Below are 16,724 nucleotides of genomic sequence, written 5' to 3'. Positions count from 1 at the left end.
CATCGAGCAGAGAGCGCATGGGGCGGTGGCCGTTGAGTATTCGCGGCGCCGTAACGAGATTCCTCCCGAGCAGTTTTTGGGAACAGGCGAGGGGAAAGGGCTGAGCTGGCCGTCTCCTAAAAACGGCGCATGCTTTATGCGGCCACGGAACGCGATGTTCCGGCCGCCGGCCGCACGCGGAGCGCCAACCGTGCGCGCATGGCCGGCTGGCTGCTGCGTCCTCGCCGGACCGGGTAACCGATGGGGGAATTCACAGAGCTGTTCGCACCTTAGAGTGGCGCGCGGCTACTCCTCCTGTCTAACACGTGATCGAGCGCGGCCACTTGATGTATAGCCATTGCAGTGAAGTTTCGAGTGAGCCAGGATAGTAGGGACAAAGGGGGGGGGGGGTGCCACGGAGCTTTAACTGGGCACAATGGTTACGAGATATACTGTGTCGTGGCATCATTCGGCATTGTGGTTTTCACCGGAATCGCCACTTTGTGTGTCTGCTGACCTGCCTGTAAGGTGTCGTGATTGATGAATGGCGTGGTCCTGATACAATAATGATCATAATAATCATCATAACATATAAAATATATCACCAATTACACATCCATTATAAGAAACATTGCTAATCGCGTTTATGTCGCCGATCATCTCCAAAAGATATGCGCCGCCAATTTTTCCTTCTTACTGTCATTATCATGATGCACCAGATGAGCGCCTGTTTATCGTTGACAAGCTCCTCGATTTACCAGACGTCCATTTGTGAATGGCATTAAATGCATTTATATATACCAGGAAATATGTCATGTATATCATGTAATTGACCTCCTTTTTTTACCAAGAGGACTCACGCAAACATTATATTTTACTGTATTAAAAAATGAAATATTCGATTTGATATTCGGGCGTTCTTTTTTTCGAATATTTCAATTCGATTAGGTTCGGAAATTTCACTATTCGAACACCCTTGCAGATATGAAAAGCTCCCCCCCCCCCCGCCTTCCTTTCCAGCTCCACAAGGAGCGCTTTAGTGTTTTAGTCTTTGGTCCTTTTCGATCTATTTTCGTCTTTGGTAACGCTAGTTCTTCTTTCATGAAATACTAGGCAATCACAAAGATCTAGAAAGTATTGGGACTGCCCAATACTTCCAAAGCCAGTGCACCCAAAGGCGGATTAGTATACAAAAGGTAGACTGAAGTAAGAGAGCTCGAGAAGTGGTGGATATATAAGGGCGATAGTGGAAACGTACACGCTCCGCCGATATGAAACGGAACACTTCATCTGTCATGAAACAGTTATTCTTTAGATTGTGCAAGTCAGAACCTCACTCACTGCTATTTCTTATGTTCAAATCCCGCTCATGCATGCACAAGGAAAATTACTGGCTTTAAACGCAAATTGTGTTCCCTTTCAAATTGATCTATCTATCTATCTATCTATCTATCTATCTATCTATCTATCTATCTATCTATCTATCTATCTATCTATCTATCTATCTATCTATCTATCTATCTATCTATCTATCTATCTATCTATCTATCTATCTATCTATCTATCTATCTATCTATCTATCTATCTATCTGTCTGTCTGTCTATCTATCTATCTATCTATCTATCTATCTATCTATCTATCTATCTATCTATCTATCTATCTATCTATCTATCTATCTATCTATCTATCTTTCTATCTATCTATCTATCTATCTATCTATCTATCTGTTTTTCTGTCTGCCTGTCTGTCTGTCTGTCTGTCTGTCTGTCTGTCTGTCTGTCTGTCTGTCTGTCTGTCTGTCTGTCTGTCTGTCTGTCTGTCTGTCTGTCTGTCTGTCTGTCTGTCTGTCTGTCTGTTGACGGACGGACGGACCGACGGATGGACGGACGAACGAACGATTCAATCGTCCATCCGTTCATCCATCATCATCCACAGTCGTCATCCGCACGTTCGCTTAGCCGCTAAGTGCCAAAGGGAACATATGACCGAATTAGACTGTGGCGAAATGTGGAGATCAGTATTTATGATCGACCGACACGTTGCCAGTCGCAAGAGCCACAGTGCTGGTCATTTATGAACCGCTTTTACGTGCAAACTGTATGATCTGTAGCTTCAACAGCTCTTCAGCGATTCCACTGAGACGAGTGGGCGCTTTAAGCTTGGCTGCTCAGACGACGTTGGCGCTGAGTTTTTGTGAGCGGCCGCTTCCACATGTGGCGCGGCCAATAGGCCTTCAACGGTGGGAAAATGATGAGAGCGTTGAGGGAGATGGGAGGTCCCAGTTAAGTGGCACGTCGCGTTGATAACGGGGGTGCTGAGCCTATAGCTCCCTAATAGGCTGCAGCAAATTTGGCGCTTCTTCCTCTCCACAAGCAGTTTCTCTCAATATATAGACCCTTTTCGCGGCAGTCCCGTGGGTGCCGCCATGTTTGATCACGTGTTGACGCGTCCATTGCTTGCCTCAGCTGCTTCCATTGCCGCCGTGTTTACGATGAATATACATGACGCCCGGCGCAGCTTAGCAAACCTCTGTTTGGGGAGATATCGTGGACGGTGACTGGGTGAAGGACACCAAACTTTGACCACAACTCCAGAGGAGGTGCAAACGCTTTGTGAGCTGATTACGCCTTGTCCAAACGGCACCAACAGCTTATATACGGTGTTTGTACTAAAAGCGGCGCTAGGAATGTATTCGCAGCTATGCAAAATTTCCGCTTATGAATTTAATCAGGTTCAGTGTGTTTTGCTCTTCATTCTTGTTCGGCGAACACTTTGAAGCAGCGGCTTGTCATGTTCCTTACTCATTAAGGTTCCTCGGTGCGGTCACTATCTGATTGTTTATTTTCTGCCTAATCGCTCGCGTTTGTGGTTAGTTGAGATAGACTTGTCCTTACTGCGCGCAAGGCTTTGAACGTAGATAGTCTGTACTTTGTAATAGCTTGTTACAAAGACGTATTATATCGCTTGTCACTCGCTTGCTCAGTGGGCCGTCAGGAAACGTTCAGCTTGGAACATTCCTGTGCTATTCGTGTAGTCGCCCTCACCCATGCTTCGTCACATTGATTGAAGTGTGTGCCCATTCACTTATTCTAATACGTTGACAATAGATATAATGGGCGTAAGCTTGCATGTGAGTTGGGGTATATATATGCGTGTAGGTAACGTGCAAGAAACTTACTAGGCAGTGAGGGCGCTACTCCCTTACTCCCTTTGTCACTGTGTAACGAGTGGTACTCACTCTTGTCGACGTTCCGGGGTTGAAGTCCGTTCTTTGGAAGCTAGCGATACAACACTTGCGGATGAATTATTATTATTATTTTTTTTTTACCTCGGGGAAAGCCGTGCATCGCGAAGGGCCGGCAACGCAGGCAGTTCTTATGTAGAAGTGGTCCGTGGACTTGGTCACACACATTGGTTTCATTTCTTAATATGGTAGTCACTATTTTTGCAGCCAACTGCAGCACAGGTCTTCCCTCTACCGCTACACATTTTGCAGCACGAATGGAGCACCGTGCATTAGCGAACACCCAGTTGTATTTCCGGCAGCTGATCGTACAGAAGGAGGGCAGTAGTTGTGATGGTTTCGTATTCGTGCGCTTTCGCTGAGGCAACGTGTGGCGCGCCGCCGACAGCGCCATCTAGTTCCTCTGGATCAAACTGCTCCGTGAAAAGGGTCTATATAAGAGAAGGAGTAATATTCTTAGTTTTTGCTTCTTCTTTCGCGATTCTAGGGCACTGTTCTTAAACTTGCGGCTCCCGATCCTACGTACCTTCCAGTGGCCTAGCCAGAAATTTCGTTCGGGGGGGGGGGGGAGGGGGGGGGAGGCTCACGTTGCAGCTCGGCTTCCTCCGTATCGAATTTGTCGAGGGACCAAATATATGATAACTGCATTGCTCTTGCCAAAGATGCTGCAAACGAATTCTCGAACGCTACGCACTGTCAAGGCAAGTAAAATAGGTATTTTTCATAACACAATATATTCGTACGTGCCAAAAACTGTGCCAAAAATAACTGATATCAATGCTTCCATGTTTTGCGTCTATTCAATAACTGAAGAAAATGCCACATGAACTTTAGAACTATATCAGTTCGAAACCAGCAAACCTGTGCATGCCGCTGATATGAAATAACGTAAGGGCCATGAAATGAACACGTTGAGGTAGACAAATATTTTAATAAAACTTTGTCATTCAAGAACCTTGTTTATATTTTTGTGCATATGCAACAGTTAGGGAAAAATCTCAATGGCGCTGTCCTTCGTTGCAATGTATTGTGCAGGAGCAACTGTCACCGGTCGTGTATTGTGAGCAATGGCACCAAAATTATAGTCGCAACAGAGAGCACCTTTAAAAATCAGGAGTTCTGCAAAATCTTCATTAGAAATGCGAAGATACAGTGGAACATGCAAGTGCGAATATACAGCTTGATAAAGGGCCAAAAAGTGTCATTGGAAACAAAGTTCACTGCGTCTATACACAAAACCTCGCAGCGAGATATTTAAATAAACGTATAAGTATCCAATAAATCTACGTATTTAAGCAAAAGTCACTGTAATAATGCGTCAAACAAGGCAAACGAAGATGTTGCGCAATCACAGGTTCACAATTACTTTGGAAATGTCAATGCACCTTTCCCATCAAAAGTTTATGAGAACTTTATACTCATAAAGTTTCGGAATTCAAATCCATGCGCTCCGTAGATGCGCTCCGTAGCTCATACCGGGCAGCAGTACAATTTCTCGCACTCTGCATCTAAAGCCAAATCGTCCGGCTGCCGATGGAGATTAGTGGGCCCAGCAGCGAGCCCGAGTTCCGCCACTCGCATGTGGCTTACACGCGCAGGGCAAAGGATAGCTTTTGGTGCTATTTTCTGTCGGGGCGCCGTGCGCCTGACAGGCACTGGTGGGGCACGTAATTGTTTGCGCCTGTACTGATGTTTGTTTTTCCGCCGTCATTGTTTCGTGCGCGGAACAATGCATGTCACAGTGCAGGCCATTCAAAGCCTTCGTCCCTGGCCCGCCGTCGGGCGTCGGAAATTGGGATGCGCTGGCGGCCTGCTTGTGAATCGCTCCTTTTAATGCGGTCAGGCCCGGGTCTCGGCGGCCCCGCGACGGGTGCAACATCCAGCCGATATAGCAACGGCAGATTGTCACGCGCAATGGACAGCGCGTCGCGAGCGCGCCGAGCGCCCCTGGAAGCACAGCTCGAAATACCTGCCAGAAATGTCCCGCGTTTATGCCACGCGCATTTCATCAAGCTGATACTGCATAAGGTAGGTACGAGGGTCTTGTTTTCAGGCGTTGCTGTCCATTGTGCAATCGCGCCCTTCCGATTTTTTATTATTTTTTTTTTGGTCTCTCTCGCCTTGCAATCTTCCAAATTTAGTCCTGTGGCTGGCGGCGTATGCATCATATACGCGGGAAGAAATGCTGACATTGGCGCTAAACGTCTGTGTTAATAATAGCTTAAACGCCTTGCATATTTCAGACTCCTTGGTGGCGATTGAGATGGTTGTAATCGTTCAGGATTTTAAGCATGGCTGTGACAATGACTGTGAAAGCATGGCTATGACAAGGTTTGGACAGAGCGAAGCGTATACGTCATACGCGCAGGTGTGGCGGAGCCTCGCGTTTTTAACTTTAAAAAATAAGCCATACTAATACTTTATGAGAAAAAAAGAAAGTTGTAACGATGCTAGGCGCGGTTGTTCTTGCTGCCGTTGATTTCTCTCTGAAGTACGCGTAGAACTAAATGCGGCCTGATGGATTTACACTTGGTGCAAGCGTGAAGATATGCCACGTCGTTCACTTCCGTGAATGCTGCCGCTTACGGCTGAATACGTTATACAATAATCTTATTATTAATTGCGACTTCAGTGAAGTGTGCGTGGCAGTCGCCTTTTCGATTTCTTTAGATGCGTCAGATACCTCGTACTGAATTTGTTCGTTGGCATCACTGGTTTCGGTGGGCGCTGTTCAAACAGCTGACTGGTGCGAACGTCGCAGCCAGAGGCGAGGGCGCGCCATTGCGGGCACGCACCGTCGCGAGACGGGGGGTCCAGCGACTGCGGTGCGGGGCAGATGGCGCCGCGCGGGGTCCCGCCGCTGCGTCCTCCTCCCGAACTATAGCCATGCCCGAACTTTAGTTGTGGCCTCTACGCGCTCTCTTTCTCCCTTCCGCTTCCCCACGACCCCGAATGGGCGCCGGTCTGGCGAATGGTCACCATGGCAACGCGTCGTGTTGGGCCCCGGAGACGGAGCAGCGGCGGCACTCCAGTGCCGCCGACGGGCCGCCGCTACTCCGCGACCCTCTGTCCCCTCCTTCCTCCTCGGGGGGAAGTACACGCGCACTCCGTCCGCTGACCCCCCCCTTTCGCCCTTTAGCGGTTCGTGCCCAAGAGTCGGGCGGCTCCTTGCAGCCACGCGCCTCGTGTCCCGTTTCGCCGCGTCCCTTGCGAGAAAGGTCCCCCGTTTTCCGTTCGTACCGCGCCGACGGCCGCTGTACGATGTCCTGAGAGCGGAGCCGTCCCGCTCACGACTCCCGCTGCGGCAACAGCTAGGCAACCTTCCGAGGCTGTCGAGAGGTGCGTACAGTGTCCGTTAATTTCCGCCGTAGCCTCAGAGGTGGTTGTGCGAGTGCGTAAACAGCAGCGTGCTTCTTTCCTTTTGTTTTCATCCTTCGCCTATCATTTTACGAGCGGCCACATTGAACGGGTCAAAGCTTCTTATTGAGTGAAAGCCGTTTAATTTATAGCACCCGCCCGCACTTTTAGCACGGCTTCAGAAAATCTAAACGAGTGTAGTGATAGCCGACGGTGATCTAAACCGCCGTTGCATGCCTGTTGGACCAAGGAAGAATTTTCAAGAATGCAATATTACTGTACTTTCTCTCTCTTTTCTTTTTTCTTTTCAAGCAGTAACTTAATCCCCTTAAATTCGTTGATGCATGTAGCGAAACGAATGCTCGCGAGGCCGTTATTTCAGCCGCCTCTCATTACGGCTATTAATTTCCATGATGATATTAAATGGACTAGGTCTGAAATAGGCGTCACACTCTTCCTTCCTTATGTTTCTCGTTGGAATCTTAGGCTGTCGCCGATAAGGGCGATGTCATGTCATGTCGCATACAGGGAAAGAAGGCCCCTTTTAGGACTGTACAAGTAACTTCAGTTATTATTATTATTATTTCTTTTCTGGGGAGGGGGGGGGGCGTCATTTAGACTCAGCGTGGATTTCCCCTGAACCAGTTGGTGCGTTATTACTGTAACGTACAGCCCAAGATTACGGACTATAGACAGAAAGAAGGCAAGACGACAAATTTTCGTCGTCTTGATTCCTTTCTGTCTTGTCCGTCATCATTGGATGTACGCTGCAGTAGGCAATGAGAGCGTTCGCCATTTTTCTGCGAAGAGTACAAACTGCAGCTGTAGTATCACACTTAAAGGGTCCTGTATTTATGAGAATAAAAATTAGTGAAAATTTACCTTCTGGTTTCGTTTTCTGCTTTTGCATACATATCTGTCATCAGCACAGACACTCCTCTAGGAAAGACTTTAGTGTAATGTAGTTTTCTATTGCTTTTGTTCAATTTGGTTAACACGTTCTGCATCCTTCTGTACCAAGTGTTATGGGCATATTCTCGGCCACTCGACCAACCTGTTCGCTACACTACATGATAGAACGAAAACAGCAAAGTGCCAGTAGCTAGATTACATAAGCATTCACAGTTTCCTTTGATCTATAATCCCAACTTAGAAAGAAAAAGAAAAGTAAATAAAGGACAAGACTATTTCGATTGCGGCCTTGTTTCGACCTGTCGCGAAGGGCAGATCAGAGTTCCAGATGCATCTTTTTTTTTTTTCATGTGGATGAAAACAATAAGTTGCAACGAACACAATAAGCATTACTCGACAATTTTTCTAATGAGCCAGCAACGTGTAGAATTTTTTTAGGAAAAAAAAATGAGAAGTATGAAAATTTGCCTAACTGTCTAACTTCCTGAATGCATATAAGCTGTAGATAATTGACTGGTTAGATTTCAGGTTCATGATATTAGGGGGCACGATGTATGAAGGCGTACACACTGTCAGTGGGCTCCTTCGTGTAACGTCCCGTATTATGATGCTGTTCTTTCTTTCTTCCTTTCTTTCCTTCTTTCTTTCGTTTTGCTGGATTAACTAACCACAAGCTAGGAATACAGCTCCCGTAACTCTGAAGATATATATATATATAAATATGTGAGTCTCAAATAACGTTGTTGGTAAAACAAACGATTGCTTCAAGAAAAAAATAAGAAAAAGGAAAGAAAAAAGAAGAGACAAAACAAGAAAAGGCTGGGCACACCGTTTCACTTCGCTTCGCCGGCCACTGTGGAAGTTTTTTTATGTAAGGACATTGGTTATTTTCTACCGAAATAGAACTGCTACATCGTTGGTTCTAGTGTACGCAGTAATTTTTATTTGTAGTCCACTACGAGGCACTCTTTCATAGCAATTAATTGACAAAGGAGCGTAAAACAGAGTAGGCATATGAATATCGACGCAATGGCATTTGCTGTTCTTGTTCGATACGATAAGGGGAAGAAGAGGTTAGGAGGGATATCTATGCACGTACGACTGACTGTGGATAGGCAAGTTCAGAGAACAATTTTAGAAAGCCCGTCGAAGAGAGAGAAACAGGAAAATGAAACGTGTGACGCCTATATCATGTGCCGAAGCGCAGCGTTATCGAAAGCACTGAAAAACGCAGCGCGCGGCCCGCTTGGCAGGTTTAGCCGGTGCTCTGCGGGCGGCCGCGGCACCATCGGAACCGAGTGCCTGTGCGAGTAGCGATGGCCGTCGAGAAGACCGACGACGCGGGCGTCTCTACGGCGCCCCGGGCCCCCAGCAGGCCCAAGTCCCTTTGGCAGGTAGGTCCCGGCCGGGGACGCCTCCTCTACTCCGCACGTCTCCTCCTACTATTTGCTCTCGCTTCACTTTCGAAGACTGGGTCATAGTGGAGAGACCAGAAAAAAAGGACTAATGCGGTGCAATTCATGTTATAGCATATACCTTTTAAGTGGTCAGGAGTGGTTGTGCGACAGTGATGCGCGGTCGAGAAGCCTTTATCGCCACCATCGTGCGCGCGTATATATATATATATATATATATATATATATATATATATATATATATATATATATATATATATATATATATATATATATATATATATATATATATATATATATATATATGTGTGTGTGTGTGTGTGTGTGTGTGTGTGTGTGTGTGTGTGTGTGTGTGTGTGTGTGTGTGTGTGTGTGTGTGTGTGTGTGTGTGTGTGTGTGTGTGTGTGCTTGCTTGCTTGCTTGCTTGCGTGCTGTTATTCCCGTACGTACTGGTCATACTTGCAAGTCGCTTGCGAACGTGCCTGAAAGACCGGCCGATTGCTTGCAGGGGGGGATATTGCAGCACCAGGCGCCTGAGAATACCTTACACAGACAGAGTTGGCGCCCGTGACTCGGGGCGCCAGAATGTGTTAGCGTAACTATCCTGTTTGCGTGTATAGGTAGCTCCGGCGGTCACGCATCCTTGCACGCTTGGTCAACTCTGTTCAGTGGCAGCATCGCAGGAAGGCATTGAGGCGATAGGTCTGTTTTGACTACACGCGCGTGTGCTTCTGTTTGTAGCCATCTTCTTCATCGAAAAAACAATTATCGTCGCAACCTGCTCAGGTACGCGTCCCTAGCGGCTGTCAGACGTCTGTCAAGGGCAGCCAGGGAGACAATAGTCAACGATCCCTCCAAGTCTTCGCGACGAGCGCACAAGGGGCTGCCTTGACTCGTCACCGCAGCTGTGCAGGCGTCGACGGGGCGCCGTTCCCGCCCGTCACAAGTGCCGCTGTGCCGGCGTGATCGGCGCCCGCATGTCACTGACCGCGTACGCGCCCGGTGGGAGCCTCCTCCGGCGGTCGCACCTCATCGGGATGAGGGCACCGTTCCCCGACTAACGGGGCCCTTAACCGCAGCGTCTCCGCACACCGCGCGCCGTTTTGCTCTGACCCAATTACGAGCATATCTGTGCCTCGGCGGAGAGCTCTCGACTCTTCGCCCTCCGTCGTCACGGTGCAGCGTAACAGCGACGCTTATCATTCGCGCCGTTGCCGAAGAACGTGCTCCCTCTGAAGGACTGCAAACAAGTAAGAGCGACTCCGAGTTTGTACAGCGGCGACGTGGTGGAAGTCGAGAAAAACAAAGAAAGAAGGCTGTGCGGTTAGCTGAATGGAATCTGCATAACAGGTTAGGCGCGGTGCGATTTTTACGCCTTCTGCTACGACACCGTCGGGTGCACCGATCGCGGTATTTTGCTTCGCTGCTAGCCGGCGGAGGCTCGCCGCATAGCCGACGGCTCTACGGTACGCGCCCGATACCGAGGGCAGTCAAGTGCAAGCTCCGAGTGGTTGACCAAGTTGGGCTGTTGCGTGCGTTCCATACCTGTCTACCAAAGTATCGCCACACACTCTGCCCGTGCGGCGTGCATAAACGAGAGGCGATGGAACGGCTGTGTCGGCACTGCTCTCGTTGAATGGGCCCCGGGGAGCCGGCGATTCGCCCGACCCGCGAAACTTGGATCGGCTGCCTCATTCGGCTGCTCGCATCGCACGGCGACCAGTGTGACCCGTCGCTCTACTTGTTCCTCCGCTGGCTGGCACTCCTGCTGTTCCGCTCCATACTGAGCCAGATGATGCCCTCTGCGGTAAGCGCTGCTGTTTGGACAGTGTTCTGCCGCCTCTAATGTTACGCACAGTCAGAGCACGCTTCGACCTGCGACCTGGTATATATACTATGCGACAAAAGAAACAGTCAGCCATCTTATTTAGACGTATTGATTATTTTCTCTGTAAACTGAAAGACTTGCCTTTGCAGTCTCATGCATGCTGATTACGACGCGACATTTTATCTTAGTGCAGAAAAGCAAAGTAAAAATAGCCTCATTTATCAATGTGCTCGTTCTTTCTTGGGTTGACTATATCGCATTTTGTTACTATACACCGCGTTTTTCAACACCTCTAAGCATGCTTTTCTTAGAAAGCGGCAGCGCGCAAAAGCAAGTTATCGCTTTCTTCGCTTCTTCGATTTCGGTGTACGTCATAAGAACGAAATGAAAGCCGAGTATTCACAGCACAGAAAAAGTGAAAAAGAAGGATAAATGGATAATCGGAGCTAGGAATCGATGTTTCTCATGTCAGGAAAACAGGACCTTTATTGAAGGCGAAAGTCGGACAGCGTGAAAATCAAGCGTGCATCACAAATTTCCATATCCACGTGTTTCTTCTGACAGGTGAACATTGTTACCGTTCATGCAAACCGAAACGCGAAGTATTTCGATGCAGATCAAGTGTACCGTCCAGGCGTTCAAATTCACAACTGTGGCTATAAACGACGTTATGTAAACCTCACGAGCACACAATGAATGCGAGGTCTCACTCAAACCGTGCATCTATAGGGGAGAGCTGCAACAGGCGTCGGCTGCATCCACATAGCTGAAATTCGCTGAAGTTTTCGTCCATAACACAGACAGGACACAGGAGTAGAGAAGTGGACAACACGAACGCCGTTGAGCTAGTTGGTAAGGATTCATTCCATCTGCCGGCCATGCGATGACCAGCCCATGGAATTTGTTACGCGCAGAAACAACATATCGATTTCGGCTACTGCCAGCCCCGAGATTCCGCTGTGCGCTGGGATGATTTTGGTGACACAAAAAGCAGTCTGTACGACCCAGGCATGCTGCTGACGCCCGCTTTTGTGTACATTTTGCAGAAAGAAACGAAGCGCCGCCGAGCGATATCATTGTGATCAACATCACGCCGCTTATAGCGCCGAACGCTCTTGTTTAGCGGACGCACAGGCGCAAACGCCGGAGCTTCCCGTGAACCTTGACGTTGCTGTAGCCGGGCTGAGCGGAGCCGGTGCCTCGATTGCAATACGCAGCGCCGCGGCACAGCACCTACATCTGCTTTCAGCACCGCGGGCGCCGCAGCACGGCAGGAGAGCGCGCGAGGCCGTTTCCTGAATGGCGGACTTTATGGATGCAGCAGCAGCTGTTCACTCTCCGCACGCGGAACAGGCCTGAAAACGATGCGGTCACGGTCCGGCGCCCACCGCATGCATGGTGCTGCGTCTCTCGCGATTTCCCGCAAAGTGCGGCCAAGGTCGCTACAAGGACGCTCTTCCCGTCGAGACACTCGCAGAGTGCCACGCCCCTGCGGCTTCCGCCTTTATAGAGCATCATCGGCGCAGGAAAAGCCAGTGGCGCTCGCGTGCTCTTTCGTTATGTGTATGTACATTTTTTTCGTACACGATCTGCGCCTGTCAGAACGGGTGCAGTTCACCCGTGTTTTGCTCTGCGGAAAACCTGCTGCGAGTGACGAAAGGCGCGCGCGCTTCGCCGGGCTTTGATGCGGCCAGTGTAATTACTTCAACGGCAGGGCGTGTCTCGTTCAGCGTCTTGCAGCCAATGGAGGAGAAAGTCCGCCTTGTCTCCCCCCGTGTACCCAACGCCCTTTGTGACACAGCTGCCAACTTTGTTCATCGACATTGCCCAGCTACGTATATGCAACTGCAAGAGTTCTCGGAGGATGGAATCAGATGGCAGGGAAAAAAAATTGCGGTGCAGCCCGTGCATCTACGTGAATCGAAAAGTTCGGTGGATGCTTTCTGTAGACGGTAGGCTCCGCACGTCTACCACATTTCTAACCATGAGGTAGACGTATGGACTCAGCCGCGAACCCATCTTGGCCGAGAGTGGAGAAATCGCGAGGCAGTTCAACTTTTCTTCGCCACTTTCGTCCTCCGAAAACTTTTGTGGTCGGCGGTCACTGCCAAATTCGCTGTGCAATCAACAGAGTGATAACTGTGGTTGGTTCTCACGCGAGTATAGCGTTTCTTGGTGCCAGTTGGAACTTTAACGAGAACGCACTCCTTCATTGCTGAACCAAATTTTCAATACGCTAGCGTTTTCTTTCTGCTGCACAGACTCACAGAAATTTTCTTTCGACCGCACTAGTTTCGTGCGAAAATGATAATGTCCAGTAACCGAAATACGGCTGGGAAAAATGCACGGAAACGCAGGGTCCCCGTCGAGGACATGTGCGGCGCTTTCCATACAAAATCAGGACGGTACACCGGGGCGCGCCCACGTGCTTCGTGCACTACGCCGGGCGTACATCCGGTCTGGCAAGCTGTGGCGTGCATTGAAAGCGGTGTCAAGCTGGCGGAGGCAGTTAGGCAATTACTCCAGCTCGGCACTGTATGCCGGCGCCAGTCATGCTTGGGCGGTCGGTTTTTCGCAAGCGCTTTTTGCCGGTTGCCTGCCGACCCGCCGCTCATCTGTTGAGCAACCGCATTAAGCTGATGAGTCTGATGAGTCGCGAACGCCTTTTCTCTTTTCCGATCAAACATGGCGAAGAAGCGTCAACGGCGACACGCTCGTCGCGGCATGCGCACACTTCACTGAGTCTTCTGGCCACGCTTGCTAACACTGGGCGCGGTCACTCAAAGGGGAGGAAGTATCCCAGCACTCGTGGCCATTGTTGGCACTATGGATGCTGAGCGTGCCTGCACAGCAGCGGGGGGACAGCGAGGCCGGCCCAGCATTTACCGTGCCTCGAAACAATGAGTGACCATACCAGTTTTCTGTGGTTACCTATACGGTCCTGTTCCTTGGCTTGCGCAGATCTCAATGATTGCATTGTTTCGCATGTTTTGGCAGCGAGACGAAACAGCAGTCGCTGCAAAAGGTGGAAACGTTTGATTAATTTTTTTTTTAAATATAAGTTTGCTTGGCGCAGTCATTGACTAAGGGTTGCGAAGTCAGATGTAATTATCTTCCGTAGGCATTGCAGTCTGCGACAGCTGACAGACTTGAACACACACACACACACGCATACCTGTATATATATATATATATATATATATATATATATATATATATATATATATATATATATATATATATATATATATATGTATATATATATATAACAAAATTAACAACAGGCCCAATGTCCGTTCGACCCTGATGCACACATGGACATTCCTCTTTATTTGGAGGCCCCTTGACCTCGAGGCTGTCCAGAAAAATCAGGAGGAATGGCCGGCGCAGACCAAAGGGAAATTTGTTTGTTGACCAACTCGATCTTTCCAGCTGGCAGAAAGCTGGACAACTGGATATATCAACCCATGTTATATACCGAACATATGTAGTCCTTGTTGCTCCCTATGCTGGAGATTGTTATTGCAAGGTGCCTACAGAGTTTCTCTATAGAGGCTTCAAATCCCGCTTCCAGTCGTAATAAGTGAAAGAGCGCCGTCCCTTGTTCTGTTCCTCATCATTCGCTTCAGCGAAGCGCGTGCTCTCTCTCTCTCTTTCGTTCACCCGCCCCATTATTATCCTTAAGGCTGGCTGCAGATAAACATTGGGACAGGCAAGGCGTTTCGAGCCAGCCTTCGCAGTCGTTTGTGCATCGCAGCGTCCACCACGCGTCATTCGGGAGTAGACGCGATGTGTGTGGTCCACAATGACGGCCGATTCTGTTTCGCGCGCCTGCAGACATTGCATCGGCATCCGCAACGTGTTGGAACCGCACATGTACACCGGTGCTATTTGTTGTAGCCGCCATGCAAGCATCGTCGACTCGTTGTCACTGACGCAACAGCTGCAGCAGGCCGAGCGACCTCGAAATTTCCCAGTCGCATGCATGGAGAGCGCGCGCGCTGCCGCAGCTGTGGCGACGCCGCTCAGACCGCGGCGAGGAGCAGCGCACGCGGGCGCCGCTTAGCTGGCGGCCCCCAGGCAGCGTGCGCTGGACACCGGAAGCCTGGCTGTGACTCCGGCCAAAGCGAAGGCCAAGCCCCGATGGGGGCTCCGGGCCCTGTGGCGGAGCCTACGCCCACGCCGCCAGCCTTCGCCCCTGGCCTCCGAGTCATTCTGGGTAACCGCACGGCCTCCAGCACCTTGTGTGTGGCTCTGTAGCGGGCTGAATGTGTAGTGGCGCTCGTGTGCCTTGTCTGCTGCTGTGTGCACGATTCGCGCATCTCCGACCGGCAGAGCGCGCGCGCTGTTGCTTTGCTGTTACGCCAGGTGAGCCCGGCTCGCACGCTCTATCCCCCGAAAGCATAGTCTATATATGGCCTACGCGACTGGCTGGGCAGAGTAATTGCCTCGGTTTATCTGTCAGCCACTGGCAAATCTAATTCTGGAGTTAATGCATTTGGTCTATTATGTACTGGATCACCCGAACGGCCGCTCCTTTTAATCCTCCCCCTCCCCTGATGCGACTATCTTCAGAGTCGGCAAGTCGCTACGACTGAATAGGCAGACTGAAAAATAGCTTATTAAAAGATTTGTAGGCGTCAGCGTGGCTTCTTGGCGGCATTTGTGTTTGCAGGAGGCATTTGTGCTTGCGCCGCTACAGTCTCATTCTCAATATGCTCCCGGCACTGTTTGTCCCCATATTTAGTCTGACAGCGCTGCACTGATTTAATTTTCACGGTTCTCCATATACACCCCTGCTTACCGAAACAGCCAAATACTCGGCGCTCAAAGAGAACGCGTTGTATAACCACCAAAGGGCACTTTTTCGAGCCTCTTCAGCATCCCGCGACGATTGAAATGAAACTTGGCTCACTCACAGCATGGTTTGCCGAATATGTCATGGGTCAAATGAAGAAAACGTTATCGAAGGTAACAGATAGGCCACATTCTTTTCTGGCTGCTTTCTCTTTTCGAGACTCCAACAGTCGATCACACATTTAGTGCTTGTCGAGCAGACCTAAGAGTGCTAATGTGGGCTAGTTTGGTTGAACATCGACATTTCCAGGGCTTTGTTGTGCCCACTTGGTTCTACGGCATTTGCATGGCGTTGGCTCCTTCCCCAGGACGACTCAGCCCTAAAGAAAGCATAGTGTAGGGCCGGGGTCGCCTGTGATTTGCATAACCGGTGGGCGGCAGCGGGGTTTCGAACCCACGTCCTCCCCCAGCCGAGGCGGACATTCAACCACGAGGCCATGGCTGCGGCCTCGTGGTTGAGTGTTGTCGGTACTTAACGGTACAAATTTCGCAAAGATTGCGTGAAAATATGGAAATAGGTGGGCAATATTGAACTGTGGTGCACGTAAAACTTGTCTTAGGCGTTCGGCGCAGCAATGTATAATAAGAGTACCGGAAACCGCTTGCCGATCGGAATGGCCGAGACGGGATATATATATATATATATATATATATATATATATATATATATATATATATATATATATAGTGTGTGTGTGTGTGTGTGTGTGTGTGCTGGCACGTTAAGTGGATAACGAAAGTATTGCCTATGTATTGCATAGTCGCCCATACACTTCCGCTGTTCACCTCCGCCCTCGGTTCTTTGAGCGCGACGCTCTCCATCATGCAGGACACGAAAGGCGCCGATAATTCCTCGCATCACCTCGTGTCGAGTACTCGAGCCAAGTAACGCACACAGGAAAGAAACAAGAAATATTTTAATTTAATGTATTACCTCATGTTGCTAATTACATTATTTAATGCACTATTAGGTGGCGTTGCACGTAGTTCGGCTTCACGTTGCAAGTAAAGTCGGGAAGAAGTCATTTTGAAATAACCTTTCATTTCGGACGTAATAAGTATTAAAATGTAATTCATTCGCGCTCTGTAGTGGTGTCAGTGGCGCAGCAGCAGGAACTGCGGCTCGGTTTA

General features: G+C 49.3%; 1 protein-coding gene across 6 annotated transcripts in view; it reads left to right on the top strand.

Moving 5' to 3' along the window:
- The window catches only part of LOC135911558 (uncharacterized), a 412,939-nt gene that overhangs the window by 62,701 nt on the left and 333,514 nt on the right, over nt 1-16,724 (top strand). Inside the window, exon 1 of one of the 6 annotated variants that reach the window (XM_070528856.1) lies at nt 8,795-8,887. The exons of 3 other annotated variants lie outside the window; for them this stretch is intronic. In XM_070528856.1, the coding sequence (XP_070384957.1) occupies nt 8,810-8,887 (78 nt within the window). In that variant the 5' untranslated portion in view covers nt 8,795-8,809. Of the gene's footprint in view, nt 1-8,794; nt 8,888-10,025; nt 10,716-14,803; nt 14,956-16,724 lie in introns of those variants that run through there. 2 more of the 6 variants (XM_070528853.1, XM_070528871.1) reach the window with 2 other exon arrangements.

The sequence above is a fragment of the Dermacentor albipictus genome, chromosome 1 (genome assembly GCF_038994185.2).
Source record: "Dermacentor albipictus isolate Rhodes 1998 colony chromosome 1, USDA_Dalb.pri_finalv2, whole genome shotgun sequence".
NCBI lineage: Eukaryota > Metazoa > Arthropoda > Arachnida > Ixodida > Ixodidae > Dermacentor > Dermacentor albipictus.
The sequence above is the reverse complement of the archived record's forward strand: the minus strand, read 5'-3'. Positions and strand labels throughout refer to the sequence as shown.